At 43.2% G+C, this 26447-nt stretch overlaps 2 protein-coding genes across 9 annotated transcripts in view; one reads left to right on the top strand and one right to left on the bottom strand.

The window, feature by feature from the left end:
- Positions 1-1942: 1942 nt before the first annotated feature.
- On the bottom strand, positions 1943-25479 carry IDNK (IDNK gluconokinase). 4 transcript variants are annotated; one of them, XM_010350711.2, is made up of 6 exons: positions 25264-25479; positions 20887-20917; positions 20441-20527; positions 10021-10064; positions 7945-8230; positions 1943-4949 (listed from the first exon to the last, which is right to left on the bottom strand). In XM_010350711.2, the coding sequence occupies exons 1-6, from the start codon at positions 25311-25313 to the stop codon at positions 4911-4913; spliced, it is 537 nt and encodes a 178-aa protein (XP_010349013.2). In that variant the 5' UTR covers positions 25314-25479; the 3' UTR covers positions 1943-4910. The 4 variants fall into 4 exon arrangements, with proteins under 4 accessions (XP_010349013.2, XP_003940047.1, XP_074251578.1 ...); XM_003939998.3 differs by having other exon boundaries at positions 1943-8230; positions 25264-25476; XM_074395477.1 differs by lacking the exon at positions 25264-25479 and adding an exon at positions 24669-24758 and having other exon boundaries at positions 1943-8230.
- The window catches only part of FRMD3 (FERM domain containing 3), a 354484-nt gene continuing 352794 nt past the window's right edge, over positions 24758-26447 (top strand). For all 5 annotated transcript variants that reach the window (XR_012516686.1, XM_039475058.2, XM_039475059.2 and 2 more), the window contains exon 1: positions 24758-25165. Coding sequence is in view for 4 of the 5 variants with exons in the window: in XM_039475058.2 (XP_039330992.1) it covers positions 24845-25165 (321 nt within the window). In the remaining variant the exon portion in view is untranslated. The remainder of the gene's footprint in view (positions 25166-26447) is intronic.

Genomic DNA, 26447 nt, shown 5'->3' with positions numbered 1-26447 from the left:
TTTGCCCTAAGCAGCTCCCCTGTTTGACTTTTCTCTTTAGCTTAGAGCTTAGTAATTTTGGGGCCCTAAGATTTCTTTTCCTTTCACAAGTTCTTTTGGGGATAAATGTAGGAGTGGAATTGCCGGGTTATAATGGTGATTCCATTGTTAACTTTTTGAGGAACTGCTGAACTGTTTTCCATAGTGGCCACACCATTTTACATTCCCACTAGTGGTGTATGGGTTCCAGTTTCTCCACATCCTTGTCAACACTTAATTCCTCTTCTACCTCCTGCCCCTGTTTTTAAGTTTTTTGTTTTTTCCTTTTTAATTACTCCCATCATGGTAGGTATGAAGTAGAACTCACTGTGGGTTTGTTTTCTTCTATTTTCGTTGAGAGGAGTCTTGTCTGTTGCTGGTGCTGGAGTACAGTGGTGTGATCTCGGCTCACTGCAACCTCTGCCTTCCAGGTTCAAGTGATTCTCCTACCTCAGCCTCCTGAGTAGTTGGGACTACACGCGTGTGCCACCACACCCAGGTAATTTTTGTGTTTTTAGTAGAGACTTGGTTTCACCATGTTGGTCAGGCTGGTCTTGAACTCCTGACCTCAGGTGATCAAGGGGAGGCTGCCTTGGCCTCCCAAAGTGCTGGAATTATAAGTGTGAACCCCGTACCAGGCCTCATTGTGGTTTTGATATGCATTCCCATAATGACTTAATGATGTTGAGCATCTCTTCATATGTTATTGGCCATTTGTAAACCTTTGGAGAAATGTCTTTTTCTGTTTTTCTTTTGCTGCTTGTGCTTTTGGTGTTGCAGCTAAGAATACATTGCTAGGCTGGGCACGGTGGCTCATGCCTGTACTCCCAGCATTTTGGGAGGCCAAGGCAGGTGGATCACTTGAGGTCAGAGGTTTAAGATCAGACTGGCCAACATGGTGAAACCACGTTTCTACTAAAAATACAAAATTAGCTGGGCATGGTGGTATGTGCCTGTAATCCCAGCTACTCGGGAGCCTGAGGCAGGAGAATTGCTTGAACCTGGGAGGCAGAGGTTGCAGTGAGCCAAGATTACAACATTGTACTCCAGCCCTGGGTATCAAGAGTGAAACTCTGCCTCTCCCCCCGCCCCCCACCAAAAAAAAAACCCACAAAAAATTCATTGCTAAATCTAAGGTCATGAACATTTCCCCCTATATTTTCTTCTAAGAGTTTTTTGGTTTTAGTTCTTCTATTTGGGTCACTGATAAATCGGAGTTATATTTTTGTTTATGGCAAGAGTCCCAATTTGTAACTGGTTTTGTGGTCCTAGATTCGCAAATGGAAGACCAGAATGTTTTTCCCATTCCCACCCCTCTTCCTTTAAGAAAATAATAAAAGCAAAAACCAAGGACAAATAATGCCTTGAAGAGAACATGATAACTAGATGTTGAAATGTTGCTGATTTTAGACCATGCTCTTGACCAACTGAGATCTGGTTATTGAAGTTTTATGCCTCCTCTTCTCATTCCTATCACTTTTCCACCTTCATACACTACCACCCAGTATGACTTCCATCCCCTAGTCTTAATGAAGGTGTGATTTGTGTCATATCCACAGACACTAAACCTACTTTATACTCATGTACTGTGTGCACTGTGAATGCTGATCTCAATCTTAATGTAGTACTATTGGAAGTGTCAGCATAACATATAAGCAGTGGGTACAAACCAGCCTAACAAAAGCATGTGGGTGAAATCCATATGGAAAAAATGTATGAATGATGTTAAAAACAAAGATGTAAAACAGTGATTAGACAGTGAGGCAAGTGACAGCTCTGTGGACATCCCCATTAAATTTAAGAATTAGTTGAGGGCTACAGAAAATGTTCATCAGCAGAACTCTTGAAGTGATTGTAATGTGCTGCCAGGGTATGACTTAGGTGTAGCAGGACAAGCTGCAAAGGAAACCTCCTGGACACCAGATTTAAAGAAGGAAGTGGCTTTATTTGACCGAGAACATCTCCAGGCCTGAGTCTCAAGAACCTTGCTCCCAGACAAAATCCTAGCCCTTTTAAAGGCTTACAATTCTAGAAAGTACACGTGAGAGGGTCATGATCAGGTGTGAGGCATGTGACCAGGTGGGGGTTTGAGCAAGATTGAGAACAATGGAGGGCATTTCTTCATATTATTCTTGCGATCTATAGATAGGAGTGGGATTAAGGGTGGGGGGTTTCATCTTTAACCTCCAGGCCTGATCAGCAGCGCCAGCAGACCTTACCACTGACCTCATGCCTGCTACTTTTCAACTTTTACTTCCTCCTCCGCTGAGACAAGAGACAGGACCAAGAGGTCTCTTCCCTCAAGGCAGTGTTTTTCAGCTCCAGTTGTGCATACAAATCACCTGGGACCTTGATAAAATGCATATTCTTATTCAAAAAGTAAAACAGAATGGAGCCAAGACATGAGCTAAAGCTACAAAAATCTCTTGGAAGAAAACATCAGTGTAAATCTTTATGACCTTGGGTAAGGCAGTGTTTTTTTTAGATAGAACACCAAAATCACAACCAATGAGAAATAGGTAAATTAGACTTCATCAAACTTAGAAGTTTTTTTGCTTCAAAGGAAATGATAAAGTACAAAGACGGTCCAACTCACAGAATGCAAGATAACATTTGCAAGTAATATATCTGATAACTTTTGCAGCTCAACAATAAAGGCAGTTTTTAAAATATGAAGAATGTGAATAGGCATGTCTCCAAGGAAGATGAACAAATTACCAATAAGCATGTGAAAAGATGCTGTTCATCACTAGGGAAATACAAATCAAAATATTAAGGAGATACCACTTCACACTCACTGGGATGGCTGTAATCATGAAGACAGACCAGAAACAAGTGTTGATGAATGTGGAGAAATCAGAACCTTCTTACATTGCTGATGGGAATGTAAAATGGGGCAGCTACTTGGAAGACAAGCAGTTTCTCAAAAGATTTAACTGCAAAGTTAGCATTTGACCCAGTAATTTAACTGGTATGTTTATACCCCCCTAAAATGAAAGCAATATATCCCCAGAAAAACATACACATGAATCAATGTTCATGGCAGCATTATTCGTAAAATCACAATGTGGAAACAACCTCAGAATCCATGAACTGGTGAAGTTTTTTTAAATGTGGTGTATCCATGCAGTGGAATATTATTCAGCAACAAAAAGGAATGAAGTACTGATACATGCTAAAGCAAGGACAGACATTTTTACATAGGCCTTGGGTACTCCATAGACAAATATGTTGGCTGGACTTGGGTGAGATGGGGTAATTTCTCAAGGTCTTCAGTTCCGCATAGGTTAACCACAAGAGGCAGTGGAACGGGAAGTGGTATATGTACTGGGACGTCAATCCACTAGTCCATGCCCCATGACCATCCGCCCTTGGGGTAGAAGTCAACTACTACAACCTGGCCCTTAGGTGGAAAACCTACCAAATTCTAATTTTTTGAGAAGGGAAGTTAAGCCCTCGCATCTGAGCTCTTTGTCATTATAAAGATAATGTGTCTTGGTTGGGCCCAGTAGCTCACGTCTGTAATCCCAGCACTTTGGGAGCCCTAGGCTGGTGGTTCACCTGAGGCTGGGTTTCAAGACCAGCCTGACCAACATGGAGAAACCCCAGCTCTACTAAAAATACAAAATTAGCTGGGCGTGGTGACGTATGCCTGTAATCCCAGCTACTCACTCAAGAGGCTGAGGCAGGAGAATCCCTTGAACCTGGGAGGTGGAGGTTGTGGTGAGCCAAGATTGTGCCATTGCACTTCAGCCTGGGCAACGAGAGTAAAACTCCATCTCAAAAAAAAAAGGGTAATGTGTTTCAAATTTTCAAATTGAGACCTAAAAGATCTTAGTGACAGTGACAATGATATCTGCAAGTGAGGAAAAAAAGGTAGTTCTTGTCATCCAGATGCTAGCCTGGTATTAAAAGCTAGGCCTCCATGTCCTTCCAAGCAAACACAATTTCACAGGACACCTACATCAATACAAGCCTGCTCTGCAGCCATGGTGGGTCAAAACAAAGGAACATTTCTTTAGTCGTGTCATCACAATTGCAAAAATGACCAAACATCTCCCTGCCTTGGTTAATGTGCTGCTTAACCAGATATAGCTGTAGCTTCACTTCCTTCTCACTTAATTTTTTTTTATTTTTATTTTTTTGAGATGGAATCTTGCTCTGTCTCCAGGCTGGAGTGCAGTGGTGTGATTTTGGCTCACTGCAACCTCTGCCTCCCTGATTCAAGCGAGTCTCCTGCCTCGGCCTCCCGAGTAGCTGGGACTGACTACAGGCTCATGCCACCACGTCCAGCTAATTTTTGTGTTTTTAGTAGAGATGGGGTTTACCATGTTGGCCAGGATGGTCTCAATCTCTTGATCTTGTGATCAGGTGTGAGCCACTGTGCCCGGCCTATTTTCTTAAGATAACTAGTTATCCCCCACTTCCTGACAGCATCTATTTAGAGACCCCTGCTTCCTTGAACCCTACCCAACATTCATCCAAATCTTAAATCCTTTCTGACATCTGGCTGAGTCTTTTGCACAGTTTTTGGAGGTGTGCTCCCTTATACAGTGAGCAGTTAACCCAACTTGTTCGGTGTGGATTGTGTTCCTGAATTATCTGGTCTGGAGCTGCACAGTGGTTGCCCTATTCAGATAGAGCTTGCATTTTTAATTTTGTCACGGTCTTCACAGTCTTCACAGTCTCTCATATCCCACTAGTGTTGGTCACTTTCTTTGTGCATTCAAATTTGCGTCTTGCCATGGACTGTCATGGGTTGAGGACATTTCCTTCAGCACCATCTGATTGGGTCCCTGATAAAGGGTATGTGTTAGATAACTCAACATCAGGTCCGGGGTCCTCTTAAGTGATGACCAGTGACTTCAACCTCCCACAAAGTGGAGTTCAATTTACACAGCATCCAGGGTAGGTTGCTGGGGGGGAAACTGCTGGAGGAAATGAAGATCATCGGGAAATCAGCACCAGCTCCCATTTCACACATGAGATTTTGTGAAGCTAGGCTGAAACAGCTCCATACGCTGATGCTCAACACAGCTTACTGGCTGAATGTCTAATCAGATTTTAATTCCTTGGTAATTGCTGGCCAATACCCTGATCTTGAATATATCTTTGAATGAACAGATGTGCTGTTCAGTGAAAGGATAATAAACTTGCATTTTACAGTTTCAGAAAATTAAAATCCCTGGTGGATGGTGTCTTTGCTTTAATTAAAGTCAGCTTGTTTTTATTTCTTCCTGGTTCTTGCACTCCATCCACTGGAAAATAGTTTGCTCATCAGACTCTAGACAGGCACAGGATGTGAGCACTGGACTTTGGCAGCATCTAGTGACATCCCCCAGGGCTGCCTTACCTACGTCTCCCAGAGAGTTTATGCCAGTGCTGTGCCTTGGGCCCAGGTTTTTTTGGATCCTTATTCCAGAGCCAGCTGCTAAGCTGATTTCTGGGTCATCCTATGCTTCAGGGATGGAAAGACAGACCCTGGTGGGGCTAAGCTATCAGAGCCAAAAGACTTCATTCTAGGAGGCAGGTGATACCCTAATTTTACAGGAGAGAAAAATGTTTCATCTGAAATTCCTCTGATGGTGGGGATGGAAACTGGAGGTTGGGGTGGTGGAGAATCCTGGTAGAGGAGAAGGTAAGTGGTATTGACAGGGCTGGGGGAATCTTATGCCTCCATCCATTTTGAACCACTGCAAACCATCTGGCTTCTTCCCAGTTTTCTTTTTGCTTGCTGTGTCCCTCCCACCCCGGCCACCAGAGGGCAGTACCAGTCCACACCTCAGCCTCCCTGGGAATGTTTGGGAATATCAGAGCAGTGCTCTTCACCCACCAGACTCCTTTTTAACACCTCCTTTTTAACAACTATTTTCTAATGCCCCCTTTACTATCACAAGTGAGATTAATTGCTAATAATACGTACTTAAGCAAATAGTAAATGTAATGCTTCAGCTCTAATGTAAACGACACATAAAGGGAAATTATGAATAAACTTTCAGTGTGTACTGCTTGAGCACGACTACACTAAATGAACATGATGGAGTCATTATGCTTGTGCCTATTAGGGGGTCATCACTGAAAGAATGCAAGTGCATGTGGGTATGTTGTGTCAGTGACAAACACATCATGATTTTCTAAGGTGGTTAACAATTAATGGTAAAGTTAGAAAATAAAATGGGGCCAGCACAGTGGCTTAATCCCAGCACTTTGGGAGGCCAAGTTGGGTGGATCACCTGAGGTCAGAAGTTGGAGACCAGCCTGGCCAACATGGTGAAACCCCGAATCAATTCCAAAAGTAGGCAGGCGTGGTGGCGGGCGCTTGTAATCCTAGCTACTCAGGAGGCTGAGGCAGGAGAATTACTTGAACCTGGGAGGTGGAAATTGCAGTGAGCTGAGATCGCACCACTGCACTCCAGCATGGGCGACAAGAGTGAAACTCTTGTCTCATTTTAAATAAATAAATAAAATGGAATACAGCTGTCCTTTTATTTACAAGATTGTTGCATTCTTGGAAATTTCAATGTATATTAAAACTGCAAAAATTATTTTTTCAATGCATGGAATAGATTCTGTACTTCTATAGTTATAAACAAGTTTTTCATTTAGTCCTATATGAATATCTAGCAGGAGAATATTTGAAAATCAAGGTTTTTTTGTTTTTTTTTTGTTTTTTTTTTTAGTGACAGGGTCTTGCTCTGTTGCCTAGGCTGGCCTTGAACTCCAGGGCTTAAGCCGTCCTCCTGCGTAGCTGGGATTGTAGGTGTATGCCACCTCACCCAGCTTAAAATTCAGCTATTTGTGTGTGTGAACTCCCCATGTATTGCATGAAGTCTGGCAGCTTTGCCCTTGCCCATTCAATGCAATACCTCCACCTCCACCCCTTTTGTTGCCATCATTGTGACCACTAAAAACATCCCTGCAAATTTGTTTTTGAGACAGCCTTGCTTTGTCACCCAGGCTGGAGTGAAGTGGTATGGTCATGACTCACTGCATCCACAACATCCCAGGTTCAAGCAATCCTGCTTCAGCCTCCAAAATAGCTGGGACTACAGGTGTGCACCAATCACACGCAGCTAGTATTTTTGATTTTCTGCAGAGGTGTGGTCTCACTTTGTTGCCCAGGCTGGTCTTGAGCTTCTGGGCTCAAGTGATCCTCCTGCTTTGACCTCCCAAAGTGCTAGGATTACAGGCATGAGCCACCATAATCCCTACAAGTTTTAAAAACAGCCCTTGGAGGAGGTGCCCGCCTCACTGAGAACCAGTGGCTTTGTTGGCCTCTGGAGGGCTAGAAGCAGTTGAGCTGCTGGTAAATATATTTGCATTATGCTGTTTAAGGAACTGAACAAAGTTTGCTTGTTCTCCCATGACAATCTTTTGAGACCTTAGCTTAAGAGCCACTACTCTGAACCGCTGCTCCAGGACAGAGAGAATTCGGAGTTGTGTGGTGTGCTGGATGGTGGGTGGATTACATACATAATTATACTCCCAACACCAATTTCCAGGGGAGGCCAAGGACATCCAAGTTTCATTTATTCGTGCAAATATAGGCATGAGCAAGAATATTCTAAACAATGTAATGATTTTCGGCATCAATTATAGAATTTGCTCTGATCATTCAATTGGGTTACAGATGAACTTAAACTTCAATTTAAGCTTGACTTTTAAAACTCCCCCTCTGCTTCCCGATGAACCAGGATAATTCCTAAAATTACACCCAAACAAATCTGTCTTGACACATTGGGTTTGGTTTGCCTTAAGAAAAATTTAGAATGTAATATGGGCAAGGAGGCTGGAATGAGGTTTTGGATGGCACAAGGATGTATACTTAATTCTGTCTGGACCACTGATAGAAAATCATTCTCACTTCATTTTTAGGGTTTCCGTAATTGTAGCAATTATCTCAGAAACATTTTTGTTCACACTTACTTGGATAAACTTTTCTGGAGCTGCTGGGGGCTCTAGAGTCTCGAACTGGGACTGCAATAATTCAGGGGGCATAAAATGTCCCTTTCTTTTGAGTAAGCGTTCAGAGATGACCTCAAATGACCCACTCAGATGGACCACCAGGAGCTGTATCTTAGCCCCCTTTGCTTCCCTTCCCAACTCCTTGCACTTTGGAGCTGCACCATCTTTTCCTTGTGTTAATATGTCTCTGTACATTTTCTTCAGGGCTGAACAGGCTAGAACCACATGCTGTCCCAAGGCTACATCTCTGTTTTAGAAAAAAAAAAGGGGGGAGGCAAAAGAATGAAGACATTTAAAATAACCTCTGTCAATTCTAAGTGCAGGTTCCAGTTCTAATTCCTGCCAGTGGAAGGCATTAGAAAACGGTGGTTAAGCATCAGGCAGTCCGACCATCGAGTTGAAGCTCTTCTGCTAGTAAAGTGAACAATCTTGGGCAAAGGCCTTGACCTCTCTGAGCACCAGTTCCTCATCATCTGTTAAGTGGGGCTACCTGCCCATAGAGCTGTTGTAAGGAAAACACTGTTCGAGATCTCTGATATACAGATATGCTCAGGAAGTGTTGGTTCTGCTTCGATGGATGCAACATGTTGCTACATCTCAGTGTGTGGACACAGGGCTACCGGTAACGCCCCTGTGCCATGCAAACAGCCAGGCTCAGGTCTCTGCAGGATGTTGACAGATCTACATTCTACAATGGGCTTCTCCCTATTCCTACACACTGTCTGGGGGAGAGGTGTAGAGCTGGGAAAAGCAGGAGAGAAGGGAGCATCAGCCCCTCTGTGGGCGAAGTGAGCAGCATATGAGAGGTTTCTAGGGATGCACTAAGGAAAAAACTCGAGCCAGAAACAGGCAGTGTGACACAGCACCAATAAGGGGAAACCAGTGTGCCAGAGACCACACCGGAGAGTGAGCCACGGCTTCCAATCGGCTGCTGGGTGTGGGAGGCAGTCATCCTGGGGCCAGGACAGGACTCTAGAGTTAGGAGGTGGTGCATAAATTCTGGCCTGGGGATCCAGCATAAAGTTCTCTTCAGGATGAAAGTTCTAAAGGAAGGGGCCTCTCCTGCTTTTTTTTTTTTTCCAGCCAATAAATGGCTAGCAAATATAAAAATGAAGCTATACTCCCTTTTAAGACTATAAAATGACAGTACTGTAAAAATAGACTCTCATGAGTTTATTATGTTAGAGACCCAGGTAGGCAGATATTTTCAAACCTTGAAACCCTAAACTGTAAACCCATAAATCAAAACTCTGCCTATGCAAAGACAGGGCTGCCAGCCACAACAGGGTGTGAAAAAAAGCAAACTGAATTTTTAACCATTTAAGTATATTCTAACTTCATATGGCCAAGATGGTTTTAGATGGATAAAATATGACTTCATCTTAGAAAGCAAGATCTATAAATCCCTGCCTTTTCCTTATCCTGCTCCATGTCCCAACCAAGATTTCCACTGGGGTCAGGCCCACAGATGGGTGGGGTTGGGGGGACCCTTTTGGCTCAGGGGCATGCTGCAGAGCTGGGCAACGTGGACTCCAATCTTGGCAACTAATTACCTGTTCACTCACAAGTGACCTCAGGCCTTCCTGGTTGTCATAGCTTGAAGCAAAGAGAAGAAAAACTGATGACTGTGGTAGGCAGTAACAGAAGTGGCATCAGTGGACATTTTTTGAGCAGTTCCTATGTATTAGATACTGTTCTGTTGCCAACACCAACTCACTCCTTACAATAGTCAGTAGGAACTATGTTAATTCCCATTTTACTGAAGAAACAGCCTCATGGAAACCAAGTGGCTGATCAAGATTGCTAGCTAGTAACTGTGGAGCTGTCTAGAAGGTTTGTCTCCAGAGCCTGACTAAACTCCAGCTGCCTGTGGCTGGTTGAAATCATTGTGGTTACTTGATAGAAGTGAACTCAGTTTCTGGAATCCTTTACCATCAGTCAGTTGTGATTTCAGGAGAGTATTTTTTTCCCTGTCTTTTCTGAGGGTTTTCTTAACTTGCTGGCTTTGGCTTATGCCAAGGTCCAGTGGTCTCTTACCTTAGTAAAATGTCATGCAAGTTACAGAGCCATGGAATCCGGTCCTGAAAAAAAAAAAGATCAAAACCAAAAATCCAGACACAATGTGACTTCCTGCATGTATTCTTTAGGTAGCTCTGATCTCATACGAAGAGAGATATTCACATAAACCCTTATGTCAGCTGTCTCCTGGTCCTATTCTTTAAACTCTCCAAAGAACAAAACTCCCTTCACATAAAAGTATTTTAAGAAATTTATATTTTTGCTGAAGAGAAGACAGAGGAAATTTACATAGCACATGCTACAGTGTTTCACAAAGAAATCCTCCTAAGTAAATTCCTCCTTCTTGGTGTAAATCTTGATTACTGGCAATAATGCATTGAAAAACAGAACCAAAAATCTATTATTGAAAATTTTAAACACACTGAAAAGCAGACAAAACTGTACATAGCAAACCTCTGTATTCCAAAAACCCAGCTTCAGCAATTTTTTTTTGTTTGAAACAGAGTTTCATTCTTGTTGCCCAGGCTGGGGTGCAGTGGTGCGATCTCAGGCCATTGCACCCTCTGCCTCTTAGGTTCTAGTGATTCTTCTGCCTCAGCCTCCTGAGTAGCTGGGGTTACAGGCATGTGCCACCATGCCTGGCTCATTAGTTTTGTATTTTTAGTAGAGATAGGGTTTCTCCATGTTGGTCAGGCTGGTCTTAAACTCCTGACCTCAGGTGATCCACCCACCTCAGCCTCCCAAAGTGCTGGCATTATAGGCATGAGCCACCACACTGGGTTGGCTTCAGTATTTTTCACCTATGATTAGTCTTGTATGTATGCCCCAATTACATCCCACATCCCAAAATAATCCCCTCCTAGATTACTCTGAAGCTGATTGCAGAAACATGATGTGTTTTTAAAAGTCCTTGCTTTTAGGCATTTGATTACTGCCATTTTATTTAGGATTTTTGATTTTATATACTTGAGATGGGCCTATATTTTAAAAATACGGTCCATATTAAATGTTGGCATCAAGGTTTCACTAGCTTTATAAAATGAGTAGGATAGTTTTCCCTCATTCTGTTCTTTGAAACAGCTTATATATAATATATTATGTTTGATAAAACTCATCTGAAAAACCCTCTGGGCCTGGGGCCTTTTTTGAGGGGAGATCTTTGATTACAGATTCAGTTTCTTTAATGAGCATTGTACTGTATTCAGGTTTTCTATTCTTGATTCCATTTTGGTCGCTGCAACATTTGGTAGGTGGCAGGAAGAGACCACACTTAAGACAGCTGAGCCACCCTCCCTGCCTGCCCTTCCCATCTCTTGCTGCATCCTTTTACTTTGCTAAGGAATCAGGAACTTGGTGGAAGCCAGGCAGCCACACAGCAGGAGCAGATTCAGCTCATTTCAGCCCAGCTTCTAGGCCTCCAGAATGCTGAACACAGTTCATATCTGTAGGTTACACTGGCTGTATGAGGTAGTCACTTTTGATCACCTTTATCATTACTTCAAAGGAGGAACATAAATAGTCCACGCCCTTACTATAAATTATACAGCTCTCTGGACCTTCTGCTTCTAAAGCCAAATGCAGCACCAGCAAGGTCACATTTTCACTGGGGAAAAAGCAGGTGTCCCTAAGCAGTGTCTGCCACTAGATCACTGCCATTCAACCCCATTTCCCCCACAGTATTGGTATTTTTCACTGAAATGATCCAATTTGGTCTAAGTCTTCATATGTACTGGCATCAGGTAATTGTGCTTGTTTCTCACCAGAGATCTATTTTTACTTTGTCAAACAACTGGCTCTTGTTCATAGTTTATTTTTTTCCATGACATAGCCCTCAGGAGATCTTGAGAACATGTGCCCAGTTTTTCACTAGCATTCATTTCTATTATTTCCTATATTTATTTTTTTCTACTTGAACTGAACAACTAGCTTATTACTTTTTATTCTTATTTCCCAAAAATGTATTTAAAGGCTATAGTTTCCTTCTAAGTAATGTTGTAACTGCATCCCACAAAATTTAATTGATAGTACTTTTGTTGTACCTTACTTAATAGTCTATAATTTCCATGATGATTTTTAACTTAGAAATTATTTATATGAATGTTAATTTTTTAAAAAAATTTCTTATTTTTATAGTTCCCAACCATTTTGTGTGTGAATTTTTATTAGTTACAGTTCATTATAGTAAAAAATGTGACTGGTATGATACTGATTCTTTGAAATTTGTGGCAATATTCTTTGTGGTCTAGTACATGTCAATTTTTATAAATGCCCCACATGTACTTGAAAAGAATATCATTTTTTCATTAATGCTATGTCAGGCTTGATGCATTTATTCATATCATCTATATTCTTAATTTCTTTTGTCTACTTCATGTATCAATTTTTCAAGAAAGGATTTAAAATTCTTCCATTAGACTGAGAAGTTGACAGTCCACCCTTCTGTCTTTGTGTATGTTAGAAAATGTGTTTATTTTGTGCTTACTCATGAATAAGATTTTGTTAGTTGGTGAAGAATTCTTGGTTGACAGTTTTCCTCAATAGTTTGAATAATTATTTCATTTTATTTGGGCCTTTATTGTTGAGAAATCTTTTAGTGTATTAGGCAGTCCTTTAGAAAATAGATCTTATCTTTGGTAGCTTTAGGTAGGAAAAAGCTTGTCTTTGAGGCACTTTGCAATTTTACTCTTGTCCTGTTCAGGACTTATTTTGCATATTCAGCATGAGTACTCATATACCCTGGAAAGTTGTTATTATCTCTTGGAATATTGCCTTTCTCTTACTTATTCTAATTACTTGGGTTCCTTTTAGCTATATGGGAAGTTTGACATTTTATCAAACACATTTCTTCATTGTTCTTGAATATTTTCTGTTTAACTCTTTTTTTCATCCTAGGTAATATCCTCCAATCTTCTTTTCTTCTAATTCACTAGTTCCCGCTTCAGCTGTATCTAGTTTATTATTTAATCCATCTATTGATTATGTTTTATTTCTAAAATCTGCATTTCATTCTTTTTTAAATTTTCCTGTTCTTGTGTTCCATTTGATTCTATTATGTCTAATTATTGGAGTGCAACTTGTGTTTTTGCTGATTCTCTGACATAGTGGTCCATTTTCCCATATGGTTTATAGTTTTTGATTGTAGTTTCGTCTTCAGCTTTTCCTTTGTGGGAGTCCTAAGTTTTGGAAACACTTTCACAGGCAGTTTCACCAATTCTAAAACAGTTTTATGTCAGTTTATAAGCTTGGTGCCTCTTTGTCATATAATGTGAATTCAGGTAGGGGCCCAAGTTTCTCAAAGATGATTATTTTTTTCCCATCTGTGGCCCAGGGGAGACAGCTAGATTTTTTGCTCCCTTTGAGTCCAGTGGGTGGTAATATTTTTAGTCCTCATTCAAAGGCAGTCCTTCTATAAGGACTTTATGTTCTACTACTTGACATCAATGCTAACAACAACAACAACAACAACAGGACTTTATGTAAGATACTCAGATCCAGCTCTAAGCTTCATACAGGCTTACAACCTCATCTCCCATCTCTACAGGGTCATCAAAACCTCCCCCTTCTGCCTTCCTGGCTTTTATACAGTCCAAAAATGTAGGGGAGTGGGTTATTATGGTTTAGCTCAGCCTTGCCACACATTGATTTTGGCACGAGATGTTCTCGTTTTGCTTTGGACTTTGGCCATTTTTATTTTTCCTTGATCTTTTCCAGGAGGAGCCTTTTAAGCTCTCCAGCTCTGAGTAACCACCTTTAGCTCCTGGGTATCTCCCCTGGGCTCAGGCCATTTCTTATTCAGAGTAATTTAATCTTCAGTAAGTAAAAGGTTATTCTACCAATGCTACCACTTTGTGCTCAGCAAGTCAAAAACCCTTTAGTTACCAGGGTCCACCCTCCATAGAAGGAAGAGGAGAATTAGAAATATTTCTTTTTTTTCATATCAAATAAATGAGTATTTTTAAAGTATCATATACTAATGTAGGATTGAGGGTCCTGTAAGTTTACTAATCATAGAACTCTACAATTTTACTTCCATGCACACACTATTTAACCAGAATCACTTAGGAGTTCAAATGGAATAGCTACAAAATTCACAAAAGGTACAGATCAAATGGTAACAGCCACACAATTTATACAAATTATAATCTAAATGTCAATAGCTTCATAATTAACATAAATCATTACTTAAATCACAACAGTTACTGTCATATATGTACTTAGAGCTGAAATGTTCTTAAGTGAAACATCTGTTTATGTTAGCACTTGTCTGGTGGGTATATTTAGTGGAACAAGTGTGGTTTTTTGTAAATGCAGTTACAAGACGATGAGGCTTACCAGCTCCATATTTGCAGACCATATGGTCGATTTTTATAAATGTCCCACATATACTTGAAAATAGTAAGTATTATTTACTTTTCATTAATGATTATATGAGACTTGATGCATTTATTCAAACCTATATCCTCACTCATAATTTCTTTCATCTGCTTGATGTATAAATTTTCAAGAAAGGTTTTTGAAATTCCTCCATTAGACTGAAAATTTGACAGATTGCCCTTTTGTCTTTGTGTACATCAGAAAATGTCTTTGTTTTGTACTTAATAAAGTACAAAATAAAGTTATTAATGTTAGAATATATGAGGAGACTTTATGTGCTCTTGGAGAAAAGTGTATGTATTTAATGTTTATTATTGGCAAGGTTTTCTAGGACATCCTGCTAAAAAACTGGATGTTCTGTGAAGAGAAAAAAAGTTGGGCAGGCTACATTTATGCAACTTGAAACCACCATTGCAATTCAGTGTTTTCTGGGCTTATGGTGGGGAATGGGGAAGAAGGCTGTCAAGGATTATAGACTGCAGGGATAATTAGCTGGACTGACTGAGCTCTGCAGCATTTTTTGATGGAAAATTGCCTATGGGGAGAAGCCGCCCATTCAAGCAGAAATTTGGATTTCTGCTTTCCTTTATCCATTTATAAGTGCTTATTGTGTGTGTAGGGAGACCCAGCCACTGCTCCAGGTGCTTTTGGTCCAATACCCTAGATATGATCACTCTAAGTTTAATTCCTAAGGTACCATTTGAACTCATCTTTCTAAATTCCTTTCTTGTATTCCCTTTGTAATTAGCCAAGCTCATCTACCACATTCATGGCCTAATGGAGGTGAAAAAGATAATACTGTTATATATCAGGGTTTTTTTTTTTTTTTTTTAATCTCTTGGATATATTTTCTAAAACAGCTCCTCTAACAGACAGTTGCAATGAAAGAAGGTGCTGGGCTTTGAAGCCTTCCAAATTAGCAGGATATTCTACTTCCCACCCTGGGATTCAATCTTATAAAGATGTGGCACCTACTGGCCTGCAGGAAGGGAAGCAGTGGCCACATACTTGGTAAAATGGTAGAATAAGCATTTAGGGGGCTGATTTCTAACCCCAGAGTAGGTTTTACATGAAAATGGAGGCAACTGCCTTCAAATCATAGAAATTATGTCAACTTTATAAAGCTATGAGTCAAAGGATTTATCTTCTTAGAGAGAATGAGGGCCACAGCAAGGTGCTTTCCTAAGGACTTGGAAAAGAAGGTGGTATTTGAGGGCGGACAGGAGACACTGTCAGGACTAAATGCTCAAGGCCTTGACTGGCCTGCTAAGGAGTGTGGACTTTATTGTACGGAAGGACCTAGACACATGAGCTCCAAATTTTATGTTCATAATGAAGAAAGAGGCAATTGAGATCTCTTCACAGTGAAGAAATTGGAAGAAGGAGATATTAGAGCAAATTCATTGAGCTCTGTGCCTTCAATTTACCGTGGACAATAGAATAAATTATGAAAATCAAACGCACACACAAAAGTCTAAGGGAAAAGAGAAGAGAGAATCCAAATTAGCATCTCTGCCAATGGCTCTGATGTTCAAGGTTTTCACACTCTAGATCAAGCTTGTACAACCCATAGCCCACAGGCCCTATGGCAGTTTTGAATGTGGCCCACTGTAAACTTGTAAACTTTCTTAAAACATTATGAGATTTTTTTGTGTGTGATTTTTTTTTTTAAGCTCATCAGCTATCGTTAGTGTTAGTGTATTTTATGCGTGGTATGTGTGGCCCAAAACAATTCTTCTTCCAATGTGGCCCGGCCAAACAACTGGACATCCCTGCTCTAGAGAGTCCCTACATGCAAGGATGGCTCCCAACTCGCAGCCCAGTGCTCAGAGGTGAGCACAATGAATGCTCTACCAAGAGTTAAATCAGAATGTCAAGAGGCTAGGGAAAGCTTTCTTGGCCTATGGAAACATTTCAAGAAATTAAGTGTCTTTTGGAAGGGGATGATGGGTAAAAGGAAAACAGATAATGGTAGAATATGGGAGGAGAGAGATGGGAAGGAAGGAGGGAGAGTGAGAATGAAGGGGACATGGGTGTGTTTTACCTGATGCAAAAGTTAAGTATATAGACTGTTATATACTGACCCCTGGAAGAAGAAAAAAGAAAGAAGAAGAAGAAAGAAGAAGAGGAAGAAGAAAAAAGGAAGAAGAAAGAAGGGAAGAAAAGGAAAGGAAGAAGAGGAAGGAAGGAGGAGAAGAAAGAAGGAAAAAGAAAGAAGGTGGCCAAAATTCAATCTGTACATATTTTTGGAAGATGACACCAAGAATGTTATATTTTGTGAAATTTCTTTTTAGCACTTTCCAAATTTTCTATACAAGGCAAATATTATAATTACAATCAATTTTTTTTTCTCCCCAAAAAGCCCCCTTTTAAAAATAGACTTTGAAGTTGAAATCTACTCAGGTGCCACTGCAGGCTCAGATAGGACACTGTGGGCCTGGTGCCTAGGGGAGACTCACTGACTGGTAGCTTTGAAATTCTTTATTGCCGGGCGTGGTGGCTCAAGCCTGTAATCCCAGCACTTTGGGAGGCCGAGGCGGGTGGATCACGAGGTCAAGAGATCGAGACCATCCTGGTCAACATGGTGAAACCCCGTCTCTACTAAAGATACAAAAAAATTAGCTGGGCGTGGTGGCACGTGCCTGTAATCCCAGCTACTCAGGAGGTTGAGGCAGGAGAATTGCCTGAACCCAGGAGGCGGAGGTTGCGGTGAGCCGAGATCGTGCCATTGCACTCCAGTCTGGGTAACAAGAGCGAAACTCCGTCTCAAAAAAAAAAAAAAAAAAAAAAAAAAAAAAGAAATTCTTTATTACTGATATCATCATGATGCTAACAATTTATCACAGCTTGGGTAGAATGTTTCTAGGCTGGCACTGTCCAACACAGTGATGATGTCTGCAATGTTGTTCTATAGCTGTACTACCCCATAAAGCAGTCACTAGCCACTCACACTACTGAGCTTTCAAAATGTGGCTGGTACAACCTAGGAACTGGATTTTACATTTTATCTATTTTAATTAATTTGCATATACTTTTCAGAGAGTGTCTCACTCTGTTCCCCAGGCTAGAGTGCAGTGGTATAATCATAGGTCACTGCAGCCTGGAACTCTTGGGCTTAAGCCATCCTCCCACCTCAGGCCCCTGAGTTGCTGGGATTACAGGCATGCACTGCTGGCTTTTTTTTTTTTTTTTCTTTTTAGACAGAGTCTCTTTCTGTTGCCAGAGTGTCTTTCCGTTGCCAGTGGAGTGACTTCAGTTCACTGCAATCTCCGACTCCCTTGGTTCAAGTGATTCTCCTGCCTCAGCCTTCTGAGTAGCTGGGATTACAGGCACATGCCCCGATGCCCAGCTCAAGTTTGTATATTTAGTAGAGATGGGGATTCACCATGTTGGCCAGGATGGTCTTGATCTCCTGACCTCGTGATCCACCCACCTCAGCCTACCAAAGTGTTGAAATTACGGGTATGAGCCACTGTGCCTGGCCTTTTTAAAAAAATTTTTATAGACACAGGGACTTGCTCTGTTGCCCAGGCTGGTCTCAAGCTCCTGGCCTCCAGCCTCTGCCTTCTGGAGCGCTGGGATTATAGGTTTGAGCCACTGAGCCTGGCCTAATTAATTTACACTTAAATAGTCTTAAGGAGCCCTTAACACGTTCTACTCAGACTGCAGCCCTGAGCCCTCTGAACACAAAACGCTCCCCACATCCTCCCTACACTTCCTCAAGGGAGAACTAGGGCCTCTGCCTTGGACAAGGACATGCTTTGATCCATCCACAGGGGGCTTTCCTTACCTCGGTAGCATGGGTGCAGTGTGAGGAGGGTGGAGGCTGGTTACCAGGGCAACCAGGAGCTGTGCTGGCGCCAGCCCAGCTGTGACCCATATCTTCAGTCTTAGACTTGTTGGATTCTCATCAAGAAAGAAAATCATCTGTCGTTGTGTCTCTTAAGAATGTAAACCATCTGTCTTTCTACCTCTCTCTGTTTTGGTTCTCTCTAAGGTCTGACTAGCCTGGTTTGTTTTTTGTTTTTGAAAAAATATAGTAAGTAACTTGTGTTTCTTCCAGTAATCTTTTCTCCTGTGCATAAATTTCTCTTCTGAATTCCATCCCCCAGTCCATACAGCCCACATAACAAGCATCACATGTGAAGGGGAGACTATAGAAATTGCATTTTAAAATCTATCAATTTTGGTTGCTTTGTTATTTAACTTACTTTTTATTTGCAGTCACCAAAGAGAAACCTAAATAACACTGGCACAGTCACATTTTATGCACTCCCTTAGAAATGGTTTATATCATTGGTGTGTATCTATAATTTATGTTGTGTGTGTGTTAGCAATAATTTGAAAACGTGATACTTATTGAATGCTATAGGTAACTTTTCTGTGCACATGTTTTGTATTATCTCATTTAATAATCCCAAGAATTCAATCAAATAGATCCCATTACCATTCCTACTTCACAGGAAGAGACTAAGCTCTTTGTCAGGTCATACAAGCCTGGTGGTGGAACCAGGTGCCTATGTTTATTAACTCTAGTTTAATATCAACATTATGTTTAAATTATTACTCTCTTTTATAGATCTTTTGCCCTATCTTCTAAAATCAAATGTTGCACACCTGTGATGATTCAAGGCCTGAACCACTGCAAACTCAAGCTGCACCCCCGGTAACGAAGAGAAGCGCACTCTTTGGGGGCTCTAGAATAGACCTAATAATGGTTTAATGGCTCAAGGCACAACAAAGTAAAGATAGTGACCTAGGGAAGGGAAACCTGGGGGTGAGCCCAGCCCCACTGAAAGTGAAAACAACAGTGTTGGTCTGTGGCCAGTTCCATTCATTCCTGCCCTTTGGACACAATTAGTTCGTGGCCCCAGCCTTTGACCTGCCCTCCTTTCTCCTGAGTTACAGCCAGTTATACCAGCAAGGACGGTTTGTAACTCTGGTGTGAGACACTTTAGGGCAGGCGTCCCCAAACTACGGCCAGAGGGCCGCATGCGGCCCCCTGAGGCCATTTATCCGCCTCCTCCCCCGCCGCACTTCAGGAAGGGGCACCTCTTTGATTGGTGGTCAGTGAGAGGAGCACAGTATGTGGCGGCCCTCCAACGGTCTGAGGGACAGTGAACTGGCCCCCTGTGTAAAAAGTTTGGGGGTGCCTGCTTTAGGGGATGGCCTCATGGCCTGCACACAGGAGAGTGCTATTCAACCATTCATTCACTCAAAAACATGCCACAACTATTTTCTGTTGTTTACTGTGTGCCAGGCCCCGGGGGAGGGGGGGTACAATGGTTAACGCAAACAGCCACAGTCCCTGCCCTTTTAGGGGTAAAGTCTAGTTGCAGAGACAAGCATTAATCAAATTCTCGACTGTCAGTTGTGGAGCTGCCCCAGGGACAAGCGCAACCCCAGTGAAATGGTACCGTGAGAGTCCATCATGGAGGTTTCACTTCCCTGAGGAAGCTTCATGGGTGCTGACATCAAAGGATGAGAAGGGCTAGCTCAGGGAAGAAGGGAACAGGGAGACAAAGGCCCTGTGGGAGAAGTGTTGCAGTGGGAGGGACTGGAAGAGGCCAGGTTGCTCCCGTGGACATTGGGGGTGGTGCATAGCTCCTAAAGAGCCTGGAGCCGTGCGGAGGCCACACCGTGCATGCTTAGCAGTGCAGATGTTTGGTCTTGATCCTGAGGTTAGTAGGAAGCCACTACAGGGTCATAGGCAGAAGAAATAGAGCCAGATCTGATAGCACCTGGGAAGAGAAAATGAGGACTTCCCCATGTGTGAGGTACAGAGAGCCTCTGCCCTCTTAGAGATTAAAATCCCACAACAAGGTGTTTTGGCAGAGTCTGTTCAGGCTGGGGCGGAGGGTGGCATTGTTCCTGGGGCCGAGTTCAGAGAGTTGATCAGGACTGGAGCTAACATATGTAGAAAATCTACTGAGTACCTGGCTCTTTAAAGCCCCTCTGTGGTTACCTTGGGACTTAAGAACTCTACTGCACCAAGTGCTGTAGAGATCTCATCCTGTGTCACCCAGGTGGAATATGCATGTTGGATACAGACAGCCATTGTTACCTGGTCATTGAGCGGTATCCCTTTTCCCATCTTCTTTCGATTTTCCTCCGAGTGATAGTCATCAGCATCATAGAATTTCCACCCCAGCTTTAAGAACAAAGAGAAAGGGTGTATGTGGCAGGCAGATGGGCCAATGTAACAGTCATCGTGGGGTTAATAACAGGCAGGTGTAGAAACAATACTACCCGCCTAGTTCCCATCAGCCCCAAGGACAACCCCCAGGAGGGAAGCACCGTGTCATGCCATTTTACAACCCCTGTGAGTGGGCTGCCACAGCCTCCTGCTCACTGTTTGTAATCACCAAAAATGAAATTGCTCCAGGGGGATTCAAAGCCATAGTGGAAGTGTCTGTATAAACCACGATAGGCCGGAAGAAAGGCAGAGATGCAAGGAGACCAGGACACGATGGGACACACACTTGGAAGGCATTAGGACCGGTTACTAACCTCAGATGCCAGCAGAGCGCCCACGGTGGATCTGTGGAGAGGACACAGATGTTCCCATTACTCCCTGCCCAATGTATGGAGCTTCCTGCCGTGCAAGGATGTCTGGGAAAGGCATGGCGGCTATCGCGAGAATTTAAACAACAATCACCGTGTAATCCTAAAGCAGTGATGCCCTTGACTGTGGAAGCTAGAGATTGGCCTCAGCTGATCCCCGGGAATGTCAATGAAGAAATAATTAGTTAACACTGTTTCTTTCTCAAAAGGCAATATATAAGATCTCATTAAACCCCTAAAGTTTTTTCTTCAATAATCAGTTTTTGGTCCCTGTGTGTGGATTTTTTTTTTGTAGGGGGCGGGGCATGCTGAATTAATAAAGTGTTAAAATTCTGTTGAGAATATTGGATGGAGGGGTCTGATGGAGGATTTAATCTCTAGCAGCACCCATGTAAAGTTCAGGAAACTGATAAAAGTATAAAAACATTTTTGGAGTTTAAAAGAGACATGCTCCTAAATAAGGGATATGGGTCAATGTTTCAAGGATCACTGGCACTTGTTAAGACTGGGAGTGAAATGTTCTTTGTGCAGAGCATTTGGTAACTATCTCTTTATCATCCACCAGGCAGCACGTGCTAGTGAAAGGGACTCTGGTCTCAGTACTGGAGTCATTTAGTGCCTTCTGCCACTAAATGACTGAGCGATCTCAGTCAAGTCACCTGTTCCTTTAAACTTCGGTTTTCTCACCTGCAAAACAAGGGATCTGAGCCACATGATTTATCCATCCACCTACATTTCATTCAGCTGATCTTTATTGAGCACCTACCAGTTCCCAGGATGCAATGGTGAGCTCACTAAAATATGGTCTCAGCCATTCTGAGTTACACAGTCTAGTACCACAGGATAGGGGTAGAGGCCAGCAGACAATGATCCATAAAGTGCTTTCTTGCTTTCAATTTTTAAAGTGCTGCCCAAAAGCCAATTACTAAAGCATCATCTTCATAATTTGTACCTATCCCCATACTATTTTATCATGCCCTCTTAAATTTTGCACACCTCAACATTTTGATGTTTTTATTTAATTGCTTCATCTTAAAAAAATTAAATGGAAACTTTCATTCCCTTACACAAGAAGCCATCATCACTTGCCTTGAATAGAAGGTACCTGAAAACCTGTATATAATGAAAACAGAACAATGTGATTAAATTCTAGCTGGATACTGTTGTCTAACAAAGATCCTCTTTCTTTCATTAAAAAGCTATCAGTGAGGGTGTTAGACTTACTTGTATCAAATTGAGATCTGCTCCTTGATGTAACCAAAGGATTAAGAGAGCACTGAAACCTTTTCCGTATGTTCACTCTATTGTAGGCTGTGCAGAGAGACATGTAGCCTACGGATGAATAAACCATCCGGCCACACTCCAAGGCTGGTGAAGCCAGAGCTGTGCATAGCGGAAATCACACTTAAGACCAATTTAGGTTGGGCAGTGGCTCACACCTGTAATCCCAGCAGTTTGGGAGGCTGGGGCAGGCGGATCACTTGAGGCAAGGAGTTTGGGACCAGCTCGGCCATTATGGCAAAATCCTGCCTCTACTAAAAATACAAAACTTAGCTGTGCATGGAGATGCACACCTGTAATTCCAGCTACTCCTGAGGCCGAGGCATGAGAATCACTTGAACCCAGGAGGCAGAGGTTGCAGTGAGCCAAGATCGTACCACTGTACTCCAGCCTGGGTGACAGAGTGAGAGTCTGTCTCAAAAAAAAAAAAAAAAAAAAAAAAAGAGACCCAGTTAGATTAGCCATGAATCAACATGCCAGCTAGCACTCATTTGAAAGTAGAGCTAAACTGATGTAGGTGTGGACTGTCAGGAAGAAGATGGGAAAAGAAAAACCACTGTCTGTCTAAACCAGAAAACAGCTGGACTCAATATGCACCAAACCCTGGCAGAAATAATGCACAGTGCCGAGTCCAAAAATACTGGTCAGACCCAGGTTTACAAAAGAACCTGATGTTGCTATATTCAATGATGAATATAATCAAGTCTCAGTCTTTTTGTTACTCAGCTAGTCAACAACATTGGACACATCTTCCTGACCCTAAGCCACCAGAGGGCTCCAGGGTTCAGCTCTTGGCCAGCTTCTTTATCTGCATGCACGCCTTTGGTGATCCCAACACCTTAGGTCTTTAAGTACACTCACATACCAATGATTCCCACAGTTAGATCTAAAGTCCCTCTCCTCTGTTCAGACTTGGACATCCAACCACTATCCACTTGGTGACTGATCGGCTCGTCCAACTCACCATATCCCACACTGGACTTCTGATGTTGTCTTCCAAATCTGCTCTATCCCTTCTCAGTTTGTGGTAACTCCCTCCTTCCAATTACCCAGGCCTAAAATCTTGAATCATCCTTGACTCCTCTCTCGCCTTCTCAAATCCCACATCTAGTCCACAAACACATCTTTCTGACTCTACCTTCAAAATATCTCCAGCGTATGACCACATCTCTTCACCTGCATTGTTTTTGACTTCATCTCCCATCATGCTTTCTCTTAGCCACAATGGCTTCCTTGCTGTTCCTTAAAGAAGCCAAGCCTTGGCTAGGCGAGGTGGCTCACTCCAGTAATCCCTGCACTTTGGGAGGCCGAGACAGGTGGGTGACCTGAGGTCAGGAGTTCGAGACCAGCCTAGCCAACATGGTGAAACACCATCTCTACTAAAAACACAAAAAATTAGTTAGGTGTGTTTGTGGGCACCTGTAATCTCAGCTATTCAGGAGGCTGACGCAGGAGAATCGCTTGAACCTGGGAGGTGGAGGTTGCAGTGAGCCAAGATCATATCACTGCACTCCAGCCTGGGCAACAGAAGTGAATTCCATCTCAAAAAAAAAAAAAAAAAAAAAAAAAAAAAGCCAAGCCTCAGGACCTTTGCACCTGCCATGCCCTTTGCGTCTCCTGCCTTTTTCTTAGCTATCCACATGGCTGATTCCTTAAATCTTGCAGGTCTTTGCTCATATACCACTCCCCCAGAGGAGCCTTCCCTGACCACTCTACCTGGCACTCTTTGTTCTACTTACTCCAGGGCACCTATCACCAACTCCTACACTACATATATATTAATTCATTTACTCTGCCTCACATATAAGAATGTAAATCCTTTGAGGGCAGGGATTGTATCTGTCCTGCTCACTATATGACAATGACACCGAGTAAGGACTGAGTTCAATAATTACTAAGTACACGAATATCCCAAGCTATATACCATAGGGATTAGACCCCCCTTATCTGATCCAAGACTCAGAGGGGTACATGAATTGCCCAAGCTCACACAACCAGACAGCAACAGAATCAAGACCTAGGGCTCTTCACTCCTGTTACATCACACCATGGCAATGATTTTACATTCTCCAACTGATCCAAATCATACAGCAGCTAGCGATTTGGGGGTTCCTTGTTTTATTTCAATTTCAGTTCAAGATTTGTGGCCAAGAACCCTAAAATAATTTTGGAAAGCAAAACCCATCTACCTGGAGTAAGTCTTTAATATACACCTGACTACACAGGCCACTACATGGGGCGTTCCTGATTTAAAATTCTCGAAGGGTCCTATAGGCCCTTGAAGGTTGTGATGTTTTAGTTGATCAAGTTCTGTCCTTTGCCGCCTGTGGTCGAATGCTGCCGTAGCTGTCTTTTCTGATAAAGGGCACAGCTGGACTTTGGTTTAATCAGGAAAACAAATGTTAACTCCTCAGTCTCCAAGTTAGCCACACTGGGCTGGAGAGTACCTGTGTGGTTTCCACAATTCTCTCCTTCCTTTCCAAACTCTCAGGAGCCACCCTCCATATTAACGCAGTGTCCTTCCACGTTAAGCTGACAAACACTGATCAAAGGAAGGGGAAAACGATTCACTTTCCAAAATCGAATCGCAGGAGTCCAGGGCCTCAAAGGCGGAGGCCGTTGTATGTCCCGATGGCCAAAGGTCTGCGAGAGCCTGGGCCGTGGTTTTCGTCCTCTCGCTGGAGGCCGTGCGCCCTCCCGCCTGGCCCAGACAAGGCGCCCGGAGACTCAGCCCTGCGCCGCCCGCGAGGCCTCCACCTGCGCGGCCCTGCAGCCGCCTCTTCACGAGCGGCTTCCCCCCACGAGCCTGCGGTCGCCGCGGCCTCCCGGTCTTAGAACCGGAACCCAAGGCTCGGATGCCGTCCCAGGCTGGGCGCCCCGCGAGCAGTCTGGAGGGCGGGGGAGTACACGGCAGCCGCAGGCCTCAGTGCTTTCATCTGCCAAGGTAAGGGTCGGGGGGTCGCCAGGACCCCATTCCACCGCCAGGGACCGCGGCGCTCGCAACCCCTCTCCCGGGCGCCCCCCGCCGTCTCCTGGACCTACTTCCCCGAGCCGCTCACGCCCATGACCAGCAGCGCGCCCGGCGCCGCCATGGCCGGAGCCCAGCTCTTTCCCGTCGCCTTCCCGGGGCCCCAGAGGCGGAGCCGCTCCCGTCCCGGCCGGGCCAGTCAGGGCTGTGGCCCTCTGCACCCTCCCCGTTTCCCCGCACGCCTTTTCAGCGCCTTCCGCCTCCCTTTCTCGTCCTCCCCGCCTCTCTCTCCTGCCCCTCCCCTTTCTCTGCCGTCTCTTCGCCTCCCCGTTTTCTGTTCCCGGAAGCGGGGCGCGCGCCGCGTCTGGTGCCCGCGTCTCAGGGGCTGGAGGGAGCCGCCCAAAGCCCTGTCCGCGGTCGTCCTCCGGCCCTGGCCCCTCTTGGTTGCAGAGGAGCCTCACCCTGGCAGACTGGATCCTCTTCCACCCATGGAAAGCATTCGTTCATTCACTCATTTATAAAAATGTTCTTATAAAAAGAATAAACAGAAAATAAGACTCATACTTTCCCACACCAGGCAGCAATAAGCAGCTCTTCCTAAAACGATACCCCTTTCCCTCCCCAGCCAGCGTAGATAGATGGATATGAATATTTTGTAAAATTGGGATCAGGCCGTACACAGCGTTTTGTAACCTGGCCTTTTGTCACAATACCATATGGCGGCCATCTTTTGGTGTGAAACTTGGGTTTGAGGGTTGACCATAGCGGCGTATTTCATGGCTGTGGGACTCTGCTATTACATCCAGCTCTTGTTGGGACTTTAAAAGGAAGGAGCACCCCTTTAAAGTACCCATTTGCTTTAAAACGAATGTTAATTATGTGTCGATTGAACTATTTGATTAAAAGCACTTCTAACCACATTTGGCATCACCTCCTTTGGTCTTTTGTTAACCAAGGTCGTAGGTATTACTCTGCGTCCTAGAAAACAATAAAAGTGACATAAAAGCATTTATCTAACAAATAGTTCAATTACCCCTGCACTGGCTTTGTTTTTCATTTACTTAGTCTGAGTAGGCGAGATTTCAATCTGGTGTGTGTGTGTCGGGGCGGGGGGTGGGGTTATATAGATGAAGAAATTGAGGCTTGGAGAGACAGATTTTACAGTTCAGTTATGGTCAATACACATTTCTTGAACATCTACCATGTGCTTGTTAATATAATATTAATATTCATTTAAAAGATTACTCTCTAGGCATTC

Source organism: Saimiri boliviensis, chromosome 2, assembly GCF_048565385.1.
Source record: "Saimiri boliviensis isolate mSaiBol1 chromosome 2, mSaiBol1.pri, whole genome shotgun sequence".
Classification (NCBI taxonomy): Eukaryota; Metazoa; Chordata; class Mammalia; order Primates; family Cebidae; genus Saimiri; species Saimiri boliviensis.
This window is presented reverse-complemented; position numbering and strand designations above follow the sequence as displayed.